Source organism: Lontra canadensis, unplaced genomic scaffold, assembly GCF_010015895.1.
Source record: "Lontra canadensis isolate GAN:19392208 unplaced genomic scaffold, GSC_riverotter_1.0 scaffold22, whole genome shotgun sequence".
In the NCBI taxonomy this organism is placed as follows: Eukaryota; Metazoa; Chordata; class Mammalia; order Carnivora; family Mustelidae; genus Lontra; species Lontra canadensis.
This window is the reverse complement of record NW_022631016.1, coordinates 11264507-11291993: the sequence shown is the minus strand read 5'-3', so window position 1 is coordinate 11291993 and position 27487 is coordinate 11264507. Positions and strand designations below refer to the sequence as shown.

Below are 27487 nucleotides of genomic sequence, written 5' to 3'. Positions count from 1 at the left end.
GCTGGCATGGGAAGCAGCCGGAATGCTCAGGCTGGACAGATGGCATCCATGTGGACGTCAGAGCCCGGCGTCCCAAGCTCTGCCTTCACCTACCCCTGGTCACGCAAGTAGCGGAAACCAGTTAACCTACTGCCAGTCACAGATGGCAACACCATTACAACTTTTGAGAACCATTTTCTGAAAATGATACACAGTCAATATTCAATAAGCATTTGCAGAATGAACACCTAGGGCAGTACGCCTTCCAGATTTTTTTCCTTTCTCTTGGCCTCAAAGAAGGTTTCTTTCTTTCTTTCTTTTTTTTTTCTTTTCCCTTCTTTTTGCATGTTCTGGGGCTTAGTAACAGTTTTTAATTTCCTTGTGGAAAACATCAACCTCCTATTACATAAGCACAATTCCCTGAAACAGTCGTCAGAGGGATTACAGCTGAGATCCTGACCGAGAGGGAGCATTTCTCATGGCGCACCTTGTCTTCAAAAACAGAAAAGTCAAGGCCCATGTTGGGAAAGGAAATTAGAGTTGGGACTATCTTTCCCCTATGTAAAAAATTTAAACTGGAGGCTGTGTCTTTAAAGTCACTTAGACTTAGGAACAGGAAACTACATAAAGGATAAAAGCGGCCTGTGGCCTCCATTCCCAGACCTGAGACTGGGAAGCAGTATCCCAAGTTCTACTGGGGCCAGAGGCAGGAGGATCAGGGACTAGAGGAGTCTGTGCATGGAACAGAGGTGTCTCTCGGTGCAAAACTCTGAAAACTGCAGATCTACTGGCAATGAAATGCCTGATACAAATGTTCAGGTTAAACTGAGAGAAGAATCTGAGAAAGAACATTTGGCAGGGTTTAGAGACAACTGAGGGGAACTGTTAAATATGGTTTACAAAGAAATGAAATTCTCATGATTTAATAGGATGAAGTGATCATTACATTTACTGAGAGGAATTTTCCTGACCTTAAAGAAATTTAACAAAGAAAACACGTGCCAATTTTTCAGAAAAACAAGAGAAAGGTAAGCCAGCTAAATACTAAATAAAAGGTCCCACTTGTCTAAGAGATGGGAATAGTTTGTTTTGGACTCTTAGTAGTCTCCATCCGTTTATGGAAGGATTTGGAAATCAGGTTCTCCCTTCCAGAGGACAACATAAAAAAGACCACAGCTTTGTTTTCTAACTACTAGGCCATCAGTATCATTGTCATTTCTATCAGTACCTCCTCCACCACCATCATCAGCTCTACCAGCACCACTGTCTCCCCTGCCACCATCACCTCCACTATCATCTCCAACACCACCACCTCATCTCCACCACTTCACCACCACCTCCAGCACCATCACTTCCACCACATCTCCATCTCAACCACCTCCCCCATCATTTCCACCACAACCATCTCCATTTCTACTACCATCACATCGATCCCAAACACCCCCCTCCACCATCTCCGTCTCAACCACCTCCTCCATCATCTCCACCACCTACATCTCCACCACTTCCACCACTACCTCCACCACCATCACCTCCACCATCATCTCCATCTCCAACACCACCTCCACCACCATCACCTCCATCATCTCCATCATCTCCACCACCACCACTTCGATCCCAAACACCTCCCCCCCAACCATCTCCTCCATCATCTCCACCACCTACATCTCCACCACATCCACCACTACCTCCACCACCATCACCTCCATCTCAACCACCTCCTCCATCATCTCCACCACCACCACTTCCATCCCAACCAACCCCCCCACCACCATCTCCATCTCAACCACCTCTACCATCACTTCCACCACCTCAGTCCCTGCCTCCACCATCATCTCCATCTTAGCTGGCATTTCCACCTCCACCCCCACCTTCTCCATCTCTAGCTCCACCACCACAAAGTAATCTCTAAAATGAATGAGGACATCATTTCCTTTAGCCTCTCCTTGGAAGGCAGAGAAATATTACTCGAAATTCCCCTAGAAAGCTTTCATCTGATAAAGCCTGTAGGGAGCCTTATCCTTCAACTGCATCATGAGTATTTTATTACATCCCAAATGAAAGTAGTTCAAATCTGGCTAAAATATCTGGCACTATTTCTCAGATTCACCCTTTGACATCTGTCACTGTAGCTAATCTGGATAAATACTTACTATGAGTTGGAAGTTTTATGGTTTTGAGTATACTTTAAAATTTTATGGCTTAGGAAAGTTCCGTTATCTAATGTTTAGCTATCAGTGCAATTTCTATTTTATAGGGCTTTATGCCAATACTAACAAGAACACACTGGGTTGGTAATCACATATTCATTGCAAAGCAATCCATCATTTCCATGGGAATAAAGATCTTAGTAACACAATGGCTTCCATTAAAGTACAAATTCTTTAAGAGCAAGGTACCGATGAGAAATTCATAGTTGCTGGAAATACTGGTGAGAGATTAAAAGGAATGTATGAGACAGAATTCCTGGCATGCAAGTTCATACACCAGAGTCCCTGGCATGGAAGTTCATACACCAGAGTCCCATTAAGCATTTGGCTCATCTCCCAATATTGTACAAATCTTCAGCAACATCTTCCACATAACATCCCAAAATCACTTATGGCCTTCCCAGACAGCTAAAAAAGACAGTTCCATTTGTATTTTCTCAAACACAGGAGGGAGTACACAAGACACCCGAGTGCCCTGTGTCGTTCCTTGGAGAAGCTGGTATAAGGGAGGCAGAGTTCAAGTCAAATATTCAAACATATATTCCTCCCCCATCCCAATATATACTCCCCAAAAGCAACCTTAGTGTTTTTGAACACTCATTTGAATCATAATATTATCAACCCTTGTAACTGATGATTATCTCTCTTTTTTCTCTGCCCCTTAACCAGAAAGCCAAAGAGCCTGGGACCCCATGAAGACTCTTGGCACATTCAGCCCTTGAACGGCCCAAGGCCTTCACAAGCTCATCAGGTGCCTATTTATTTGCCTTTGGAAATTGGACAAAGTGTGCAGTGAGAGCTGTTGAGCCACATGTCCTCCCTCCCGTACCTCAACTTCCTGCACCTCTGATGGAATTGACTAGTTCTTTTTCAGACAGAAAGAATGGGAGAAGTTTAAAGAGATTTCTCTCCATCTGACCTTTATCATAGAAGAGCAAAAGTTTACCTCAAGGCATTTTATCACTAGAGTACCAAACTGAATTTATTCTATTATTCTCTTTGTGATAATCACCAATCTCGAGAGAACACAAAAAGAGCAAATAAAAGCATATGAACACCAATATATTTCAACAGGAAAAAAAAAAAAACCACCAATAAACTTGTCCCACAGCACATTCCCAAGCTTCAAATGAACATACCTTAAGGACAATTTTATTATCCGAGGTTGGCGTCCTTCCCACCCACAGTGCAAATTTGCAAGGATCTCCTTCAACGTGTTCCGTGACACCCAACTCTGAGGTCTGGATGAAAAGGTAATTACGTAATTAGATGACTGTAAGATTCCAGCAGGATATAGAACAAAGACCAAGAAAACGGTTTTTGGTGGCTTGTGGTCACGCCAGGTTATAACAACACAGTTTGTTTACACTGACAGGCAAGCCTCCAATCTTACTGCAGTTAAAAATGAGAAAATTTTGTTCTCAGGCCGCCATGATTGGTTGCATCCCTTCTACTTCCCCTGTGCGCATCTACTGGAGATCCTGATGAGGGTCAACCAGCAAATGCAGAGGAAGGAAACCAAAATATCTAAAAATCCTCTTACTGGAAAATCAAAGAGCTGACCATTTTCAACTCATAAACAACAAACCAGATCAGTCTGAGTTGCAAAGGAGCTGCCGCCATGCATTTTCGGCACGAGTGGAGTAGTTCACAGAAGGCACATAATGTCTTCACAGTTATTTCCCGATTTGTTCATCAAGAGCATGAACTTTTAGTATTTCGCCAATAATTTTAAGGGCTAAGAGACAAAATTTGTCTCTGCGACATGTGCAGTTGTGATGGGAGCACATGGAAGAGCAGAGGTGAAGGTCAACATCTTCAGTCCCTCCCCCACAGTCAAGTTCACCCTCATGTGTTTCCCCCCTCCAGCAAAGGAAGTGATTCATAATGGTGGCCTCTGAGGGAACCTTAACTTTTGAAGATAAATTAAATGAAGATGTATCAGCTTCTAAAACAGACTAGCTTGGTCTCTGAGGATAGATTAAAGCCAGCTAGTGAAATTACTAGCCAGCAATGCTGCATTTTTTCTTTCCAGTTACAATATGATCTAAAATGATGTAAGGTGGGCTGTGAGCCAAAAGACAATCTCAGACAGGATATAAGCCAAAGAAAATGGTATGAAAACCATTAGTTTAAACTTGAAAATTCCAAATTATTATTAAAGATGATTTCTACATTGGTAGTATTTTATTACTTTGGGAACTTGATTAATATACGGATACCATAAAAATACATAATGTAGATGTTGTCCAAATTCCAAATATCTACCAGTATTTATAAGTGATGTCATATCTTGTGTAAAGAAGAAACCAAATTCTATACATTTCCTATTCTTTCTCAGGCGGTGATTTTTCATTAGTTTTGCCCAATCCTCCCCCTGCCTGACCCTGCCCAGCGGTTCTGTGATGCAGCCCGAGGTATTCCCACGAGGGGAACACAGAAACACAGTGGACCCTGAGGAGGACACCTGCTTGAGGCTTCTCGGGAGAGTCAGCATGTGGTTTTACCCAGAGACTTGTTATTTGTCAGAAAAAAGGCATCAGCTATATTCTTTTGGCAGAAAGTACACTCACAAGTTAAAAAAGAATTCAAATGCAACACAGTATGCACCCAGCACTCAAGAGTAGGGAGTGCTCTCTGCACAGATGGGATAGTGGACCTTTAGAACTATTTTTGCATATGTATGTTTTCTCTAAATAACCATATTTTGTTAGTGTAAGGAACCCTAAATTTACTTGTTTATTTTCCACACATTTACCTTTATTGAAAGAAAAATTCACCCCAGATTATTAAGAGCTACAGCCAGCCACCCAGGAAGGTTACTTAACGTATCTTCCAACATTGGTGAAAGGAAAATTAATTAGAATGATATGAGAACTTAATCGTAGACTCATATGATCATTTATTTGGAAAGCTGGTTTGGGCACATAAGAGGTAAATCTGAATTCACTTAAGTGTTTTCTCATCCTCAGAGTCTATGGAATTTAGAAAAAGCAGGTTTTCTCAGTCTAGCGAAGCTAAAACCCATGAGCTCCCTCTAGTGGACTCCAGATCGTCAAGAGATGTTCACTGTGGAAGATAAAAACCTAACAATTCTAAAGTTTCACATTTTAGGGCAGTTTGGGGGGTTAAATTGAAAGCAATGGTGCTTTTTTTTTTCTGCCTACAAGAAGATTTGCAAGTGTGTTACCTTTAAATTAACAATTCTGAATGCTGATACTTACAAACAATTTGCTTTTATAAAGGTACTTGCTTCTGCCACTGGAATCTTTCACTTCTTTACTAAATACTAAGGACATTTCAAAAAGGAAGAGATGCCGTTCTCGACCCTTTCGAATTAAGGTTTTTGGGTCCCACACTTGGAAGGATTCCTGCAGGATGAGTTCTCCCTGAGACTCAATATTTTCATCAAACCCTACAACACAAAGACAAGGAGGCACAATCAATTTGAAAGAAAATAAAAAATGATGCACAGGACAGCATTGTGACGATTTAAACATTTGTTCAATGCCCAACAATTACATCACAGATTAGAGTTCCCTTTCTGGGCCCCCATTCCAGTTTCTCCGCACTGATCCCACCTGACGAAGGATAATTCTTCCTTAAACATGACTTTGCGTATATCTTCCCTTGCTCAAAAAGGAAGGAAAAAAAAAAAAAAAAAAGCCAGTGCTTCCTCATGGCTTTATTCCTTCAACTCCATCTGCTGCGGGTGGCATTAACACAATCTGAGATTTGAATGAACTCCCTGCTTCTCCTCGGCCTTCACTCATGGCATCGCATCACACAGACCTCCTCCTCCCCTGGCCCAGAATGGTCCACAGACCTTCCCCCGGGCCACTGCCTACTCCCAGGCTGCGACCTGATCCTCTGCCTCTTTAGCCCAGAACACCCTCCTGGACATTCCACTGCAGTCCCAGCCTTTCCACAGGGCTCTGGGCTGGCCTTCCTTGGTGAGTTCTCCCATCTTTGCAAAATTCTTCCTGTGAATCAGTCACACTCGGGCCATGGAGTGGCTTTCGCTCTGCTCAACTCTTCCCGGAAGTGGCCCACTGCATGGACTTCCAGCGACCAGGCTGCAGGAAGTGCCTGGATATCTGGGGCAGGGGCTGCTAGTTCTCCCTCGACCACGGTAAGTGGTCGAGGGAGAACTAGTGTCCTCTGTGGTTGCTCAGACAGGCCCTGCATTTCTGCCCCCGTGGTGCTGGGACAGCACGTGGCCAAGCTCAGGCTGCGTGGGGCAGTCTTGCGTACAACTCGTTTCCGCCCTTCTAGCGGCTGCTCCTTCCCTGCCCTCTTTCCCACTTTCTTTCTGCTGGATGGAACATTTCCATGGTCTTGACATACCCTAAACCTTCCCAAGCAAACAACATTTAAGCAGTGGAGAGAAAGTATGGAGAACAGAACCTGAGTCCTTGATGATGCCAAGAAGGGCTGCCGTACCAGCTCAGGGTCTCACATCAGAGACAGGAAAAGCTACCCCACCTGGCCTCTGACTTCTGCGTCTCTACTGCAAAAAAGCAGCACCTCTGCCCCAACCGGTTACACTGCTCAATACTACTGGTAAGACACAGGCTAGAAAAAGCATTTGGGGAAGGATTACTTTTTGTACATAATTGTGTACCTGATAATAGGAGTTAAGCTCTATAACACAGAAAGAACCTTTTAAACACAAGCATCCATGGAAAGTTCACTTGCAAGGTATTTCATTTCGTTTCTCTGCCTCACTCTTCACCACATCACCCAGTGCCGTGTCACATGCCGCCATGTTCGAGGTTCTTGCAAGTGATACAGTGGATACAGATACAGGGAAACAGCAAGCTTTTTAAAGGATTTTATAATCACAGGGGGCTGATCTTGCCGTCCTTCCATCCATCCATCTACTGTAGACACCTGATTGCCTAAAACAAGTGACACACGGTGCTACCGGGGTCCGGGAGAGTGGACAGCCTGTTCTCCAGATGATGGACAAGGGCGTGCTCTTAATGAGGCTGAAGCACTTCGTGAAACTAAGGGGAAGCAATGAAACCAGATCTTTTAAAACAGAAGGTCCTTGGGGCTCCTGGGTGGTGCAGTCGGTTAAGCATCTGACTCTTGATTTCAGCTCAGGTCATGATCTCAGGGCTGTAAGACTGAGCCCTACATGGGGCTCCATATTTGGCAGGGAATCGGCTGGAGGATTCTCTCTCCTCCCCTGCTCTTTACCCCTCCCCTGCCTTGTGCCTGCACACTCGCGTGCTCTCTCTCTCAAACAAAAAAATCTTCAAAAAAAAAAAAAAAGGATATTCACATCTAAACTCTTAACTCCTAACAGAATACAGAGGCACAAAGCCAAGGGTTTCAGGGCATGGGAAAGGCCCTCATACACAGTGTCAGCAGGACGTGTGCAGATGCTTGTCCAGGAACATGCAGAGCCTCGTACCTTCCAGCATGCTGAGGTGCATGGCGTCGTTGGCTCGCTTTGGCACACTGAGCATCACCTCGAGGCCATCTTTTATCTCCCCCTTTCCTTCCTCACAGCAAGTGAGTAGCTCCTGTAAGAGACCGATACCATGAACCATCCAAAGGCCAAAAGCTTTGCCAACAAGATCTTTGCAGAAAAAAAGACCATGAAGAATCCATGAGTTTCAAGAGAACAACAGACCGCGGTCGGCTGGGCACATATTCTCACAGAAAATGAATCACTGCCTCTATGGATGGAAGGATCTGTCCGGCTCAACTCAGGATGCTTCTTCAGATCAGAGGAAACCAGATGCAGTCACAGTTTAAGACAAAATCAGTGCACACATTAACTACCAAGCCTCAAAAACAATAATAAAAAAATAATTATCACAGCAAAGCATAATCAGCTACTGGTTTTATCTGAAGGTCATGGCAGAGTGCACCGAGCATCCCCGTGTGATCGTGAACGCTTCCGTGCTGTTAACACCGCCCCCAGCCCAGATCTCCCAGGTCACGAGCGGGAGCGGCAACGCTGCGCCGGTATCCACAGTCACATACTGTGTGTGCCCTTGTGCACAGGATGGTTAGCAAAGCGCAAGTGATCCGATCACACCTCCCTGAGTGTGATTCCATTTCAGATGCACTTGGAGGAACATCTGCTATTAAAGGAAGGGTGACAAGGACAATAACTGCATGTCATTGTCTGGCAGGCTCCAGGATATTTTCTTACCAGCGTATGAATGGTGATAGTCAGTAATAGTAACCAGCACTCTCTGGGTCCTAGCAATCCCCAAGAGGGACAGGGCACTGCCGGAAGCTCTGGTCTCATACTCGATAGTTTTAGAGCAATTTGGCACCAGACAAGCACTTTCACTCGTGACCAGATGGTTTTTACCTATTATTCTAAGGAGCTTGGCAAGAAAAAAAGTGCTTAAGAATGCTATGTACAGAAATTAACCTCACTGGCAGAAAACGCTCCTCGTTGGGGAGCTCAACAGAGCTTATTACTATTCTGCTGAAGAACCCCTGGGCAGAATAATGTGAGGTTCATAAATTAAAGTCCCACTTTAATGGTGATTAACTAGATGTGAGGTCACTGGAAAAGAGATTTTTAGTGGAACACATGCTAAAGACAAAATTCTTAAATCCTGAGGACACCAAGAGGTACACGGCCTTTGCAGCAGTAAAAAGCAGAGGGCTAATGTGAATATAAACAGCTTAACCTCCTGACTTCTACTTCACGTTCATGGCAAGCTCCTATTGCTGCAGTGAGGGCCATAAAAGCACTTAATAGGATTTTGATACAAAAGTGCAGGAGAGCTTTCCCAACAGAAATGTCTCATGATGGTATAGCTTTAACAAAAGAATATGGCCACTTCTGTTTCTAGAGTTTTCTCATTAACAGAAAGAGAAAGTGTTTCAGGACTTCATCACTCCATCTCTGAACTTCTTTTCCCATCCGGGAAAATTACAACATCACCTCCTGCTGCTGCGCGAGGGCGGCACCAGGGACAGAGTCAGATTCACAAAACAGGGGTCCCAAGAGGAGTGCAGGTGGCTCATTCTCACGCTGGATAACATCCTCCGGCCACGTAAACAGCACACACATTAGGTAGAGCTGGTAGATTCTTATTCTCGTAGTCAAGAAAATGTACATCGATTTATACGACGCATCCTGTGACGACGATCACAAATTCCAAGTTTCCTCTCCCATTCTACTGTTAAATCCTTAAGATTATTAGAAATGGGTTTCTCTTTTGAGGTATAATTGACACACACCATTATGTTAGTTTCAACAGTATGACATAAGGATTTGCTATTTGTATATATTGCAAAATGATCACAATAATTCTAGTTAACACCCGCCAGCACACCGAGTTACAGGATGACTTTCGCTCACCATTCATAACCAAGAGAAAGTGGAGATCAGTGTGACTTGTGAACAACATGCTCCACAAATCAGTGTGTGATATGTGACTAGACATCACAGGGAGGACTAGCCGAGGGTGAGCTACTTGACCCGCGGCTCCACATGGGTTTAGAACAGAGCCCAGATGCCAGTGACCCAGTGATGATGGCGGGACAGCCCTTCCCCTCACAGGCTCACTTCCAGACCTGCAGACCAGGTGAACTTAACACATGCAGAGCACAGAGCACAGCGCGCAGCCCATGGTCAGCGAGCCAGCCTGGGACGCAGGTACCAAGTGATCTAGACTTCACAATCTCTTTTCTCAGTGTATGTTAGGGACCAGGGTCAGTCATCAAAGTGCAGGCGCCTAATCAAGGAATAGCCTCTTATTTACCTGCTGCACTGAGAAACTGATCAGGGTAACAAATGACAATACATTAAAGAAAATTAATTGGCTCGGTCTTATTTCAAAAATTCAGGGTACTTGACGTAGAGAGAAAAATGTCAAAATAATAACGCACAGTTGACAAAATTTTGCAGGTAGAAAATGCTTCATACATACTTTTAAAAGAAGTTGATACTTTGTTATTCGCTGAACTGGCTTAATAAGGTACGAAGAGATGGAATTGGCTAATCCGTGCCGCTGCTGTATTTCCTGAATTAAGAAAAAAAATAAATGGGTAAATACGGACGAACATTACTGGGTAAATTGGGTAGCATGAACTTAAACTACATTTTTTACCTTCAAAATGAGTACATACATATCACTCTCAGCCTAAGAAATAAAAGTAGAGATCACTATTTATTCTTTCAATATGCTGAACATAAGAATAAGTTAATCACTTTGAACAAGAAGATAGCGGTGTTGTCTGGATTCCTGGCTTTCACGTGCAGACGTCAAACAGGCAAGCCCATGACGCCCGGCCATGGAGCCGTGGGGTCCACACTGGCCCCGGTGGCCCGGCAACCTCCGCCCACCCTCCCCTGCCCCAGGCTAGCCCTGGTGCGTCAGCCACGGAACGCTGAGCCACAGACCAGACACGCCCCGTCTCCCACAGCAGCTCTGGCAACTTGGGCCTCCGTGCCCTGGAGCCACAGACCACATCCCTTCCCCCAAGCCTGACTCTCCTGCACAGGGACTCCTCCTTCCTCACAAACACACTCACACACCACTCAGCCATTCTTCCATCCACGCTCACAATCCACCTCCTAGCCCAGACTTTCACACCAACCCACTGTACTGGTGCTATCTTGGCTCTTAACACTCTTCTCAGAAAATTAAAAAAAAAAAAAAAAAAAAGGATAAAAGGAGTGGCGTGCCTGGGTGGATCAGTGGGTGCAGCATCTGCCTCGGCTCGGGTCATGATCCCACGGTTGAGCCCCACATCAGGCTCCCCGATCCTAGCGGAGTCAGCTTCTCCCTCTGCCCCTCCCCTCTGCTCATGCTTCTCTCTCTCTCTCTCTCTCTCTCTCTCCCTTTCCCTCTCACTCTTTCACTCACACTCTCTTTGGAATAAATAAAATCTTTTTTAAAAAAGGGTTATGGGGCACCTGGGTGGCTCAGTGGGTTAAGCCTCTGCCTTCGGCTCAGGTCATGATCTCAGGGTCCTGGGATCGAGCCCCACATCGGGCTCTCTGCTCAGCAGGGAGCCTGCTTCCCCCTCTCTCTCTGCCTGCCTCTCTGCCTGCTTGTGATCTCTCTCTCTCTCTCTCTGTCAAATAAATAAATAAATAAAATCTTTAAAAAAATAAAAAAGGGTTATCTACTAATAGTCTGCGCTTCAAATGTGATTTAAAAACCACCACCTCTTTGTATTCTCAATATTCTTGGTCTGTGGGTCATCTCGACTAAGCTCCTCAGGAACCGAGCATCGCTCGGGGATTCACGCGGCCACTCTCCCTACGGCGTGCCAGCTGCCAGAATCACCGAACCACGGGTCACTCACTCACCAGGCAGATTGGAGTAAAAACTTGGGAATTCTTCCTCTGCCTTCAAATCACAAGTAGAGCCTTAAGTTTCTCTTCAGTGACAAATGTTCAAAATGTGGGATTTACGATTTATGATTATGATACGTGTATTCATGATGTCACATCTAAAAGATATCTTTTCATATACAGTATAATGTACAAATCCCATATACGGGTCACCGAGTTCTGACAAATGTCAACATACTTGCAATCAAGTATGTACAGAGTATTTCCAACATCACAGGAAGTTCTTCGTACCCCTTTCTAACCAATTCCCCCACCCACAACCCCACCACCACCAAGAGGCAACCCCTGTTCTGATTTCTATCACCAAATCAGTTCTGCATATTCTAGAATTTCATATAAAAGGAATCATACAGAATGTACTCTTCTATGTCTAGCTTCTCTCAGCCCACGTTTTGGAGATGAATCTTTGCCATTTATGTATCAGGAGTTTATCCCTTCATACAGCTGAGAAGTATTCCGTTTCATGCACACCCCACAAAACATCTGAGACATATTGCAATGTGTTTTGAATACCATTTTAATAATATTCAGAAATGCATCTCTGATATTTCTAAACACCAATCTCACTATTTTTGTTGACATTTTTAATACCTTATCATAGGATCATACTGCTCAAAAATGACAAGAGAGAAACGAATATCCAATGGGAAAAAGATAGTCTCTTCAACAAATGGTGTTGGGAAAGTTGGACAGCAGCGTGCAGAAGAATGAAACTGTACCCCTTTCTTAAACCATACACAAAAGTAAACACAAAATGGAATAAAGGCACAAATGTGAAATTATAAAAATCCCTGAAGAGAGCATAGGCAGCAATTTCCAGGACACTGGCCACAGCAATATTTTTCTAGATATGCCTCCTGAGGCAAGAAAATAAATGTAAAAATAAACTACTGAGACAACATCAAAATAAAGAGCTTCTGCACAGTGAAGAAAACAAGCAACAAAACTAAAAGACATCTTCTGAATGGGGGAAGGCATTTGCAGATGACATACCTACTAATCCAGGATTAGTAACCAAAAATACAGAAAGAATTCATACAACTCAACACACACAGACACACACACTCTCTCTCCAATTAAAATGGGCAGAGGATATGAACAGACATTTCTCCAAAGACATCCAGATGGCCAACAGACATAAGAGAAGACGCACAACATCACTCATCATCAGAGAAATGCATATCAAAACTATATAAGATATCATTTCACACCTGTCAGAATGGATAAAATAAAAAGTATAAGAAATAACAGGTGTTGGAGAGGATGTGGAGAAAAAGGAACCTTCTAGCACTGTTCCTGGGAATAAAAACTGGTACAGTCACTCTGGAAAACAGTATGGAGGTTCTTCAAAAAGTTAAAAATAGAACTACCCTACCCTACAATCCAGGAATCACACTACTTGGGTGTTGACCCAAAAAATACAAAGACACTAATTCGAAGGGAAACATGCACCCCTACATTTATAGCAGCATTATCCATAACAGCCAAACTATGGAAGCAGCACAAGTGTCCACTGACTGATGGATGCATGAAGAAGATGTGGTTCATCTACACAATGGACTATTACGCAGCCATCAAAAGAATGAGATCTTGCCATATGCAATGACATGGATGGGCTAGAGAGTATTCGGCGAAGTGAAATAAGTCAGTCAGAGAGACAAATACCACATGATTTCACTCAGCTGTGGAATTTAAGCAACAAAACAGACGAACAAAGTAAAAAAAGAGAGAGAGAGAGAGAAACACACACACAAACCAAGGAAGAGACTGTGAACTATAGCAAACCCACTGATGGTTACTAGAGGAGAGGTGAGTGGAGGGATGGGGGAAACAGAGATGGGGATCAAAGAGTTTACTTATCATAAGAAAATAAAATGATTAGAGAAAATGAAGACAAAAATGGCTATGAGATCAGAGTATTTTTCTAAAACCCCATCAAAGATTTAATCCTGCTGATAGAAGAAAGCTCCCTTTTTCTAAAAAGCTGTTAAAAAAAACTTTTGTGCTTCTACAATTTTATTTTGGATGGCAGGGGCAAAGAACTGGGGGTTAAGAGGATGGCCTCGCTCACAGGTCAGTGGGAAATCTCAAACACAGACACCCGCGGCGCTTGCTGAGCCCCAGAAAGATGGGCAATATCCCGTATGGTGGGAACTGACGGCGAGACATCTGTGAGATCCCTCAGTTAGATAAGCAGAATTTCCTTTATCCTTAAAGGTGTTTTAGGGCAAAGGGTTTTTGTTTTTTTTTTTATTCGATTCCATATGCCACATGCTCTCTGTGCTTAGACCATACAGAATTCTAACTCTGCATATGGCCTTGATGTTGAGTTTCATCTGATGGTAAAGAGTGAGGAAGGTGTGAAAACCTGACAAGAAAGGGCAGCACAGGGCTGGGAGAGCTGACCTGGTATTTACAAAGGCACTCATGAGGGCTTATTGGTCACAAGAACGACAACTAAAATAGGGCCATCTCCAGGGCTCCACAGCAAAGAAAGAAGCTAAAATGTACCCTAATTTCCCAGATGTCCAGAAAAGAACATCACGCATGGCCACGCACACACGTAAGAACAGAAAAAAAATCTAAAATTCTCGCAGCCTTTATACCAAATGACACGTGATACTGAAAAGTACTCTTTTAATCACGATGTATTCAGCACACTTGACTATATTCCGGAGACCCAAGAAGCTTTCTTTATATTACTTCCATAAGGCTCCAACCACCTTTGTACAAAATCACCTCCCTGCAATATCTTTCAAAAAAAGAGGACCTACATGTATGCTTACACCAATGAGAATATACTTAAAGAGCCTCCCAATGATCTTAGTTGTTACAATGCTAGTTGTAAAAATTTTACTGATAAGCCACTTTTGGAAATCAATCACATGATAAAAATGGGAAAAATAAATGAATAAAAAAGATTCCAAGGTTCAAAGATTCTTTTTCCTTCACAGAGGGTAAAGCAGGTTTATAGTCTACACCTTCTGCACATGATACTACATTTAAGAATGGTTATATATAAATAGTAAGTGAGCTCATATACACACGGACCTGTTGAAATCTCAGAAGGATCTTTTAGAAACACAAGACTATCCCACCATAAATGCGACAGATAAAAATGAAAACACCCCCTCCCATCCATTAGGTGAAAGCTATGAGCAGTGTGGCATCTTTATGTTTACCAAACACAATGCAGACGACTTCATCGCTTCACCAGGAGTCTCTTACTTACGTCGAAGTAGGATCCCGCATGCTCTAATATCAGCTGAGTAGAATCAGGCTTATTTTTGCAGTATGTGACATACATCTGAAACTTGTCTGCCTGTAAACAACAAAAATTAGAATATCTCTTTCAAATCAAATGGCAGTAAGTCAAAATATGATAGACTTTTATGTAGAAAAGTAGCTATGGGGATGAAGGAAATTTAAGCTCTACATAAAGAGAAGCTATTTTATACTGAAAGTTGTTAAAAATAAGAAATACCATCTCCTGCTACCATACCTGCAGAAGCCTCCCTCAGCCCAGTAAATCAGGGCTGGGCACACCCCCCCTGCTCCCACAGCCGCTGAGGCAAACCCCGGCATCCTGCATGGAGGGCAGGGCACCATCACAAGGCGACCGTCTGCCTCTCCTCCGGTTGGATGACCCCTCGCATCCTTCGCTGGCCCCCCAGGTGTGCTGGGCACCCGTGTGTCCCTATTAATCCCCAGGGCCACTCACAGGCCCCATACGCCAGATGTTCAAATGTTCCACTTCAAACCATCGCACTACCAATAAAAAGCTCATTCCACATGACTATCTGGCTGGAGAATGTAATTCTTAGAGGCAAAGCCCCCTTCTCTGTAAGCCGACACTGCAGAAGATGGTGACAGAAGAAAAATGAACCATATTCCTTCCAACTTCCTGCAAAGCCACAGCTGTGAGAATGAGGAGCCGAGGGTCCTCACCCAGGTGACAAAGCAGTGTCCCACGTCCTCCGGTAGCTGCTCATATTTCTCCAGCTCCTTCAGGAATATGCTGCAGAGTCAAAACGGTATTGTATTATTAAGAGGGTTTAAAGCACTTTACCAGTGAGATAAGCCAGAAATCAGACCAAGCAGGCCAAGCATACCATTTCAACCAAGTGCAGTGACACATCTGCGCCCTCTAGATTTTAAAGATTTAACAAAACGTGTAGCTCTTAACTAGGCTAGGTTATTGTGACTTTCAATCAGCTAACATGTTTAGCCCTTAAGCACTTCCTAATACAAAGTCTACCCCAGCAGCCTACTTCCAGGTGAGTGCTTTGTTCAGTAGCTAAGGATGTTATTTAGGGATACAGATAAACAGAAGAAGTCAATGAGATTTCAGTGTGTTTTGCTGGAGTGTGGCGGGGGGTGGCTGGGGCGTGAGGAAGAGTCTGGCAGCTTCGGCCCCAGCATTATCCTTCCACAGTCTACTGGGCTGCAGAGATGCTGTCCAAAGCAACTTGTGCCTTTTAAAACAACAACAACAACAACAAACAAAACAAAAGAAAACCCTTAAAAATAAAACCAAGTGCCTCCTGTGGCCAAGGGACAGAGCATTTTATTTTGGTCAGACAACACATCTGTTCTGTCCTCAGTTCCTCCTTTCTTCTTGGTAAAGGCCACAAGACCACACATCGGCCAGCAGCCCCGGAGAGCTCTCCTTTAATTCTGAGAAGGAATGGATGTAGCAGCTGGTGACACAGTTTCCTCCAAACACAGTGCTCACACTTCCCCTGACCTTACTTCTACGGCAGGGAAGCACATGGAAAAAGCTGAATCTCTATAAAAAGTGTCTCTACAGTGTCGTGGTCTCCTGACGAAAACGCAACAGGGATCATTCATATTTCAACAGATTCACTGAAATGGATGCTTAATTCAGTTGGAAGCTTCCATTTCTTGTTGTGACACTGCAGCACAGTATCTAGATTTCAAGAGTAACAAGCTCCCCAAAGATAAAGCCACTCACTTATTATGAAACTCATAGATTTCCTGCATGTTCCCGAAGATAACAAGCTCTCTGTTTACGATGCCAGCCGGGATCTCCTCCACCCCGCTGGTCATTTCCCACAGGTACGTCTGGTCAGGAGGGAAGCAGAGAGATTATACAAAAACCAACAGCACACGTCCAAGAAACAGCTACTCCTGACATCTGTAATACACACCCAGAGTTCAGGAATCACTGAAAAACACATCTGAGGATTGCAACTTTTTATAAAACAACATGAAAAACTTTCCCCCAAAAAGTCCCCACAGTTGCTATAAGCACTTGGGAATAGTTCCTATACATTCCAGCTCAAAACTTTCTATCCCCGGCTGCGAGTTTTGGAGTTACCCTACTCTGCGACGTATGACAAATATTCTTTCAAACTACTGAGAGGACGAGCTGCCCGTCACAATTAGTAGGCACATTTCTCTGAAGCTGCTGTAAAATTCTGTACAAAGAGACTGTCAGCCAGGCCATCATGTGATGAACGGAATGAGAGGGTTACTGCTGTGTCATCTCTGGGATGAGCAAACATAGCCTGGAACCTCACAGAAGAGCGGAAACAAGAAATGCAGGCTGCTTAGGCACACTTCAACTCTCAGAAGCAACAAAAAGTGTGATTAAGAATCGCCAACAGGTTGGGATAATGAGCTCGCTTAGACCGAATCTAAATAAACAAGCAAAAAAACTTACTTACATCCATACACTCGCGGAGGTCTCTTACGTAAGCCTTTTCAGTTTGAATTAGCTCAGCCATGATGAACCTTCAACAGAGGAAGACAGCGAGGAACTCAGCTTACAGGCAGGACACATGTTCTTTTTTAACTACCTACTTTGATGGTTTACAAAATAATAAGGCAGTTTTAAAAGCATCAGTCAGTAAGGTGTACTGGGGAATTAAGTCAAGAAACAGATAGGACGATAATAGTATGCAGCCACCGATTCAAAGGAAAAACCGTTTTGGAAAACATTCTGTTGAGGTCCCCGCAGGTCAGGGCTTCTCACTCAGCACCGCTGACACCTGGGGGCAGACAGCACTCTGCTGGGGGGCTGTCCTGTGTCGTGGAGGAGGTCAGCAGCATCCTGGTCTCCAAACACTGAATGCTGTTGCACACAGCCCCTCCCCACGGTGTGACAACCAAAAATGTCTCCGCATGGGGCGGAATGTCCCCCAGCTGGGAACCCCTGGTTCAGGACAATCCTGTCTTCATGAGTGTCTAGTACAGTGCACCAGTCGGCAATTCTGAAACAGCCCCATGTGTGTTATTTTTCTCGTTGGTACTACTACTGACTCATGACCAACGACCCTGAAACAGTTTGTCAACCCTGTAGGAAATGGAGGCACAGGGACGAAAACAAGACCCGGTTTCTGAAGCAGGTGACAAGGGACAGTGGCTTCTATGCTGTGAAAACGCCGCACACCCAGAGCAGCACAACAGATCAGCGCCATTTGGTTTCAGACACACACACAAGCGTGTCTGTCCAAGTGACGGTCCCTTCACTTGCTCAGCGAATCCCAGCAGGTTCGGAGAGACCAGCTTACTCTTTCCTGCGGGCCGACTTCCGTTTCTCTTCATTGAGCTCATGAGCGGCATCACGAAGCTTCACCTCCGACCCAGGGACACTGGCGGGGATTATGTCTAGCTGCAGACTTTTGCTCTGTGGAGGAAGAGAGCCAAGGAACTTCAGTTAACTCAACCTGGGCAGGACACGAGCAAGAACACCTTTATTCTGTGCGCACAAGGTAATTTACCGATTTGTTGGAATCTGAAGAAATCCCCAGGGCTTTCTCCAAAGAGGTCCTGTACTTCTCCATCCGCAGAGAGAAATCTCTGTACCTCTTATCCACTGCAGTCACACATTTTTTTATCTCTGCTGCATGGGCATGCCCTTTTTCACAAAAGCCATCAGCCAGCTGTATCAATAGCTTCACTCTCTCTTTGGTTTGCTGCAAAAAAAACAACAGGAAAGTATTGTGAGGCAAATGAACTCAACTGCCGGAGACCAGAAACACAGTGGCAACTTGCCTACTGCTCTGAGCTCCCAACAGGGAAAAACCGCTGGGGACAGAAACTTCCACTGAAGCTCCAAGTCCACCCATTCATCTCCCTGATCCTAGCCGAGCTACCTCTCCTCAGCTTGCCACAAAGAATGGCAGGTTTATGACCTTGAGAACCACCAGGCAAAAATCTAGACTTTCTTCGGCAACGTCTCCATCGGGTCGATGCTCAGGAGTGCTCTGTTGAAGGAAGACAGGAATGCTCGCTCAGGCTCTCTCGGTGCCCTGCGACCCTCCACCACTGACCTGCTACATGCACCGGCTACAGAGACACTCCCTGCTGCCCGCAGGTCCATGCCCCGCGCCTTCAGGGCAGCAGTGGTCAGATACAGATTCCGGCTTTCCTGCCGCCAGCGTGGCAGAGGATCCCCCCCACCGCCCCGCAGACCCTCCACGGATCCTTGGAGCAAGTCCACATCGCATGTTCACTTCTCCTTCAGCTCTCAGTAGAAATGGAGGAAATGTCAGGAAATGATCTTCCTAGAGGTATTTTAAATGTCCTTCCCTGTTGTAGAACTCCCTCTCAAAAAAGTTATTTTGTTTGTATATGTACTTAGAGAAGATGTCTTAATTAAGTTAAACATAACTTGCTTACTTTTTCTTCAAGTTAAGGATAAGCCTAAAACACTGGTTTAACGTTTATGGCAGTGACTTCACTCAACTGATTTTTCCACCACATCCTTCCCGTGTGTTCCAACAACGAGGCTTCCTTCAACGTTCCCGCTGGCACTTGCAACGAGTACAGTTACTCCTCTGGCAAGGAACCTGATTTTTTCCAAGGGCCTTTATCTAGAAAATCTCTATGCCTAACAGGTGTACGTGAGAGCAGAGGCCGCAAAAAAAAAAAAAAAAAAAAAAAAAATCCCAAAAGGAAAAAGGTCAGAGCTCAAAACCTGGATAAATTACCTTAGTTTATACAGTAAGTCTGAGGCAGAATTCACTAGGCTACCTGTAAAGCCAGCTGTCAAAATCCTTGGGTTCTGCAGACACCCTGGGTAACCTCACTACAGCTGAGTGCCCGACTGGCCACAGTGTCCAGCATGTGGGCCCTACGCGGGCTCCCTGTCTCCATTTCTTTGCCCCAACACCCCTCCGGCCCGGGATGCTATTCCCCCAGATGTCTCCGTGGCTCCTTTAGGTCTGTGCTTGACTAAAGGCCCCCTTCTCAGCAGGCCCCTCCCTGATTCCCTTAAAATTACAACTACCCCTTCCTGTCACAGCTACCCTTCCTTACCCTGTCAGCTCTACTTGTCCCCAAGGCACAGATCACCTCCTAACAAGGACCCAGTTTACTTACTACCATTACTGCCTGCCTGTCTCTTGTTAGAATGTAACCACCACAGGACCGGGATATCTGTTTTGCTTGCTAATATCTCACTGCCGTCTGCCTGGCGCGTAATGGACATTTACCAAATACTTCTTGAGAAAATAAATTAACATTAGGTTCTTTGTGCAAGTATGTATATGCCTATAACTTTAATGGGCGTGATAGTTACTCTAAACAGGCATTAATATAATACTTTTCAAAAAACAAGTGAAAACAAAACTCAGATACAATCATGTCTCTGTGGGAAAAAAAACTAACTATTGCAGATTCTATTCAAGCTGTTTATTGGAAAAAGTCAGCAAAACTTAAACTACCCTGAAGTTGATAGGGCTTTCATCTGGTATGGAAATGAACTCAAGTAGAAGGAGCTAACAGGAAAAGATCTGTCAACCAGATCTTTTTTTTAAGAGGGAAAGGTGGAGGGGAGGTACAGAGAAAGAGGGAGAGAATCCTAGACAGACTCCTTACCCAGTGCAGAACCCAACATGGGGTTTGATCTCAGGCCTGAGATCATGACCTGAGCCAAAATCAAGAGTTGGACATTGAACCAAATGAGCCACCCAGACGCCCCTCAACCAAATCTTTTCACTTACCAACACGACATCTTTCTGGATATGTTAAGACAAGACTAAATATAAACCAAATAAAGAGGTCAAAGCTTCGGACTTGGAAGCATACATTCTAAGAGGAACTTAACTCATTAAATTTTATTATGAATTTTACTATTAAGTTTAATATGAATTTTAATATGAAATTATTACATTTTATTTTATTAAATTTTAATATGAAAGACAATTAATAAGAGTATGGTGGGATTATTAACAAACTGTGTTGCCTAGATAAGGTTACACTGCTGTGTGCCCAGATTCTACTGTGCTGAGCAGCACAAAGAAGGTTCTGCGTGACACCCAGGGAGCACCTATCTTCCCGTGCTCCTTCAGTGAAGGGTATTCAGAGTTATGTGTATTGTTAACGAGGCAAGAAAACTGTGTCCCGTTGTAAGCACCAGGGTCACCGAAGTGAAGATAAAAAAGACAACTGAAAGGGAAAACAAAAACACCAAGAACGGGCAGGAGGGGTTTTGCCTAGTACACATCATACAAAACAGACCAGGTGCCAATGTGTAACAACACCAACAGGCTGTTACTGAACACTAGATGCCACAGAAGGTGGCCTAGTGGCAGAGCCTGATAGCTTGCAACTTTATTTAAACCACTGGTAGTCAGTTTCTCCAAGAGCTGTGGCTGAGCCACTCCCTCAACCATGGCCTCCCTCCCTCCCTGATGGCTGTCTGCTTTCTCTCATTCCTTCGCACGCACACGAATATATTTACCCATTCGTCTTGCTATTGCCTGTTTCTCTAACTAGAAACGGCAGTCCATGAGCCCAGCATGAGGAGTGGTTTCTGGTGAGTGGCAAGGGCTCTGTGAATAATGACTGAATGAATGAATAGGGTGGTAAAAATGAAGTATGATGAATCTGCTCATTCATGAACCTTTATATCTTGATATATATATTTTTTAATTGGTGTTTTTTAAATGTATGCATAGAATTCAAAATTCAAAAGGTAAAAGAGGATACAAAGTGTAAAGTCTTCTTGCCCTGCCTTCCCATGACCTGTCTCAGTGATCAACATCCTGTGTTATCATTCCAGAAACGTTTTAGTACCGAAGGGGTTACACCTATATTTTTTTCTCTCTCTTGTTTTGTACCTACATGCTTGCACAGAATAAGCCCTGCTCTACACCAAGTACTTACCATTTAACAACTCAGTTATCCTTCGCCACTGGAACACAAGCCACACCCCTGTTTCATGTTGAGAGCTGCATATTGTTTCTATGAGCTAATGCGCTTCCACTGATGGGCCCTTCATGCTGCTCCTGTGCTTTTCTCATGACGGGCCCAAAGCAGGAGAAAACGCCCCCGTCTGCGTCTGCGCATGTGCAGAGGCCGCATTTCCGAGATGTGGGCCTGGGGGGCCTGGGCATCTGTGACGATGGTTGGTAATACGGTGACACCCGCAGAGGTCACCTCCACTCACCACTCCCAAGGCAACGGCTACAAACTTCTTGATCTTTGCCAATCTCTTTACAGTTCTGACGTGTAATTTTATTTTAGGTAAATTTGACAATTTCATATATTTCAAAGCCATTTGTAATTCTTTTCCTGTGAGACCTCTTCAACGTCTTTTGTTCACTTTCTTGTTTTGTCTTAGTGATTTAGAAAAGCTCTTTACTTCTAAGAGATCAGCCCTTTGTGATATGAACTGTGTATTTATCTTTTCTGCTTTTTGTCTTTTAGTTACGGTGGACTGCCCTTTAGCAATTTTCACATTTTATTGTGTATGTGATTTTTATCTTTCTTTTATGGGCTTGGGTTTTGTGTCCTGTTATTTCTTCTAGTGGGTCAGGTTTTCACTGCTGCTACTTCAGCCTTTTTTCTAACACTTACCTTGGTATCAAGGTGGGATATGAATCCAACTCAGTTTTTCTCCAAAAGGCTACTTAACACGATGATAAAAACTTTCTACCTCTTTTAAAATGAAGTATTATACAAGTCTTCATCATTATTTCTAGAAACTGTTACAGAAGTAGATTTTTATTTTAAAAGAATGCAAATGTTATAATTTGAATGACCTCATCAGTCAGCACAATCAGGGGCTTGTAGAAAAATAAAAGCAAACTGAATTTCTGAATCTACCAGCTCGAAGGATCTTTACTCATCACATTCTTAAGTAAGTAGAAATCCAGAAAGGATGCACATTCAATGGTCTTAAGTCACTTTCTGGCAGGTTAAGGCATTTGGCACTGGGGACATGGGTGATGGAAGTGTGAAGGAAGGAGAAGGCGGGAGTTCTGCCGGTCTCAGGCAGTGGATCCGACTCCAATGTCCTTATGTAAATATCATGTGGGACCTTGTTTAAATTTGCTCATTTTCAGGTCTCACTCCTAAAAAGTCTCAAGTAAGGACAGAAATTGGCTTTTAAGTAAACACTCGTGACCTGGATGCAGGTGATGCCTGCAAAGCACTTTGAGAAATTATTACATTAAGAGTTGCAAAGGAATGCAGCTGAGTCATAGGTCAGATAGTAACCAAAAGGCTTTATTTCTATTACACTAAATATGTTACAAGAGTAGCCACTGTAACAACAGAGCTAGAAGACGGTCAAGTCAAAGCAAAAGAGTCTCTACATAACGAAAGAAAAATGGTTTCTTAAAGACACTGTGAGAGGGGAATAGAAGGCGAGCAACACCTCCAAGGGCCAGAGCAGGGGCTGTCTGATTAAAACAAAGGCAGCCAGAAACCAAAAGAATAAAAAGGCTAAGAAAAAGAATAAGAGGTATTCTTTTCAAAATCTACCAGTTCCTCTTGGCAAAACCAATTCCGTATATGAGCTCTGGATATCTGGGAAACAGCAAGGTCAGATATTACCTGTGATTTTAGATGCTTATTTTTTTACAAAATTCAAGGGCAAAAAGATGCCCGCTACTGCTCATTCTTTAATAACCACACCCCAAATTTGAGAAGGGAAATTCAGAAATAAAAAATCCTTTTGTATACACCCCACTGGTGGAACACAGCTGCTATGCTAGTGCACTGTAGACAGTGGCATTCACATCACATCTGTGTGCCTGGCGCCCCCTGGGGTTGTGCAGCGACAGGGCTGTTTGTGCATAATGACCTGCGGAGGACAGCATTAACAGAGATGAAAGCTCGTGAAAAGGAACCAATCTTAAATCTACCCTCTGAGTGGGATCTTAGGCATTTTCTTACTACCTCTATAATCAAAGGCTATTCAAAGAAACAAAGATAGATCATATGAGGTACACAACTATAATTTATTATCCAACTACTAAGAAAAACAAGAATTATACAGCCAAAGGGGTGCTGTATGTAGGAAGCAAAAGGCACGCTGCTTACCTGCAGGGGCAGGCAGGTCAGCTCTCCTCAGATGAGTGGGTAGGCGCCCTCTGGGTGCTCATGGCCCCTCTGGATGCAGCTGTCATTGCCTGATTGCCTGAGCCTGCCCCCGAGCCCCAGTGCTCACGGTGCCCCCCCGCCCCCACCAGTGCCAGCTCTCACCGAGCCCCGAAGGGGTCAGTCTGTCTACAGCAGCACTTGACTGTGTGCTCTTCCAGAGCAAAGACCAGGGGTTCCCAGAGCCCACATTTAGTGGGCGGGCAGAGGGCAGTGAGGAATAGCAGGAGGGGTCAGAAACAGTTACAGAAAACAAAGTACAAATAAACATAATACAAAGTAGCTGTTGCCACTCTAGAGGATTTAAAAATTTCCCACTGACGGTTTTCAAAGCCACCTTAAGGGCAACACGAGAAAATCATTTTTTTTTAAACTTTGTGGGAATACTTCTTTTTAACCAAATAGACTATCCAGCTTAATCACTTATTTCTACCAGTAAATCTGAATTTCCAGTTTAAAAAAAAAAAAAAAAACCTCAAATCTATCATCAAAAACAGAGGCACTTCTGAAAATACTACAAAGACTGTATATTCAAAAACTTTGAAAAACAAAAATAAAAATACCACGGGTTGAGAAGGGAACTCTAAAAATCTCAAAACTGTTTTGAGGTAAAAGAGTTAGCCTCTGTGGGTATATTCTCTAACAGGGAAAATATTCGTGGCAATGTGTGGAGTCTTATAGATTGGCTTAAAAATTCATCTTTACTCACATATGTTACATATGCCATGTGTTTAATTCTATTTTGCCTTTCAGGAAGAAAGCGAAGGTGTCTCCACTCGCATAAGCCCCTGTACAAGCACTACGAGCCCGCGGAGGTGAACTCTGCCAGCCGTACCCCAGACGGATTCCTGACTGGACCAGGCGGGGTGTGAGCAGGGCTGCAGCAGGAAGTATCACTGACCAGACACCAGGCCAAAGAGTGTCCACAAAACACACCCAACCAAGTCAGTAACACCAAAGAGTGTTTCCTGAAAATAGCAAGTACTCAGAAAAGACCTCGAAAAAGAAAATAGAAAGGAAAAAAAAAAGTAATGGAAAGGACAAAAGAGAAAACATAAAGGTATTTGCCAAAATCAGAGGATCCAAAGGGAACACCACATATAGGGAGGGACAGCTGAGGGGAAGCATGAAAGGCAGAAGGAAGTTTCACCTACATTAATGTATGATGAGCCACTGGGGTCCCACTGTTTCTCCAATTTTGGATAAGGAGTTTAAGTGACTTTTTATTTATTTATTTATTTTTTTGAGAATTACCTTATGTACATGAAGTGTCCTGTTCTAGGTTATTCTGGAAAACCTGCTGGGCATCTAGGCGACTGAAGAGATGTTTATTACCAACCTGAACCTACCTTGGCAGTGATCTGAAACTCCTCATGCTCTTTCAGTAGCTCTTGGGTGTGCTGTATGCTTGAGCCCGTGGAGGTGTGTGTGGAAAGGTAGAACTCCCCGTTGTCATGGATCCATTCTAAAGCCTAGAGAGGGAAGGAATGGAGATGTTCATGGCTGAGCCCTGGTAAAGGCAGCCCCATTCCGTGCGTAGCACACGCAGATGTGAAGCCACAAGCCAAGGCTGGCACATACCTAGAAGTACTTGCCTCAAGGACAGATGAGCTTCTGAAATAACTATTGTAAGTCCAAAAGTAAAAGAAAAACCCTGACATTCTAGAAAGCACATCACTTATATCACAATGATTAAACAGTTCAAGAGGTTCTTATACCCGTGAAATACAATCACAACAGAAGAAGCGAACACTAAGATCCTTTTTCTAAGATACTGAGAAGGTGTGGATGGGAGGTGATCTGAGAGACTCACGCCGCTAAATGTTTAGGCCTTACTTCCTCTTCCTGCCTTTACTGAGTACCAGTGGGACCCAGCACACTTGCTTTTTGGGGGTCCCATCCCATGATGGCCAAACATGCCATGCGGTTGGGGGATGCCAGCAGACGATGGGGCCTAACCCCTGTGGTGGAGAGGTTAGGGAGAGAAGGGAGTACACCTGAGAAGAAGGGGGCCAGAGAGGTTCAGACTGCAAAGACCCATTTCTAATGCATATGTGATCTCGTGCCGTTAGATGAAAGTGGTTTCATCACTTCTATTTCCATGTAACTAAAGTGAAATCAGACTTATTCAAACATATGCATCTAAAAACCCAACACTGTGGGAAAGAAACATAAAAATGGAGAAGCTTTTACATTTGCCATTTGTAGTCTCTGGGTCATCCGTTGTGCTGCGCTTGTCTTAGAGCAGAAATGTTACCGTGTCTATTAGATACGTCACAGCCTCTACAGCATTTTAGAAGGCAAACTGAGAAGGAAACCATGACCTGGCCAGATGACTTACCATGCAGCTGACTGCACGGGAGTTACGGCTGTCAGGCTGGAGCCCTCCCGGGACAGTGTTAACAGTGCTGCGGGCTGGAGGCTGAAAGCGATGCTTGTCAAGTCCCTCCAAAGGTCCCTGGTTTTTTTGTACTTAATCACACTGTCTCCGGGGGCCTATTGTTGAGTCAGGTGCTACCTGGGGGACTGGGGAATGAGTGGAGCTTCGGCCCTGCCCCTGCAGACTGGGCAGGAAGTGGAAGACGAAGAAAGACGCACAAAGACAAATGAGAGCAGGGACACCATACTTAGAACGGGAGATCAGCAGAGGCGGTGTCTAAGCCGGGAGAGGCTGGCTGGGAAGCAACAGGTTTGGAAAAACAGGGAGAAACTCAGCAGGCAGAGGGGGGTGTGCCGTGGCCGCAGGCTGCTGAGCTGGTCTGCTGCGGGGGCTAGAGGAGAGGCTGGAGAGAGGTTGGGAGGGCAGGAAGGCCCAGGAGCTCACAAGCACAGCCTCGACTTCTCTGTGAAAGCTAACAGGGCTGCCGTGTGGAAAAGGAATTGCAGTACACAGCGAGTGGAAGAAGTAACCAGTCAGCAAACGGGCTCCAAGACTCAGGCAGGACACGGCTGGGGTTCCTACAGCATGCTGGCTCTGGATGTGAAGCGGGAGGGCAGATCTGACACGTGTGGGAGGTCTGCACCTATGGGACTCATGAAGGAGTGAAGGTGGGAAATGGGAAAGAAAGGAACCAGGCGCTATACACCCTGGAAGGTGAGGGGGCACGGGGACACACCATGTAAGAGGAGGGGATCCTAGGGGACACCCACATAGGATGATAGAGCCTGGGGACACACTCCATAAGATGATGGGGGCTGGGGGACATAGCCACATAGGACAATGGAGCCTGGGGGACAAACCCCATAAGATGAGGGGGCCTGGGGGACACCCACAGAGGACGATGGAGCCTGGAGGACACATTCTGTAAGACGAGGGGGCCAGCAAAATCAACAAGACAGGAAAAAACAAGTGCTGGCGAGAATGTGAAAGGGGAACCCTCTTACACTGTTGGTGGGAATGCAAGTTGGTGCAGCCACTTTGGAAAACAGTGTGGAGATTCCTTAAGAAATTAAAAATAGAGCTTCCCTAGGACCCTGCAATTGTACTACTGGGTATTTACTCCAAAGATACAGATATAGTGGAAAGAAGGGCCATCTGTACCCCAATGTTCATTGCAGCAACGGCCACAGTCACCAAACTGTGGAAAGAGACAAG

The 27487-nt window shown here is 44.4% G+C and overlaps 1 protein-coding gene across 4 annotated transcripts in view; it reads right to left on the bottom strand.

The window, feature by feature from the left end:
• TRIO (trio Rho guanine nucleotide exchange factor) overlaps positions 1–27487 on the bottom strand; it is a 223969-nt gene that overhangs the window by 88476 nt on the left and 108006 nt on the right. For all 4 annotated transcript variants that reach the window (XM_032861881.1, XM_032861883.1, XM_032861882.1 and 1 more), the window contains exons 20-30: positions 25242–25364; positions 18282–18476; positions 18072–18187; positions 17226–17292; positions 16511–16620; positions 15484–15553; positions 14768–14857; positions 10103–10195; positions 7612–7723; positions 5414–5604; positions 3329–3430 (exon numbers count right to left, since the gene is read on the bottom strand). In XM_032861881.1, the coding sequence (XP_032717772.1) occupies positions 3329–3430; positions 5414–5604; positions 7612–7723; positions 10103–10195; positions 14768–14857; positions 15484–15553; positions 16511–16620; positions 17226–17292; positions 18072–18187; positions 18282–18476; positions 25242–25364 (1269 nt within the window). The remainder of the gene's footprint in view (positions 1–3328; positions 3431–5413; positions 5605–7611; positions 7724–10102; positions 10196–14767; positions 14858–15483; positions 15554–16510; positions 16621–17225; positions 17293–18071; positions 18188–18281; positions 18477–25241; positions 25365–27487) is intronic.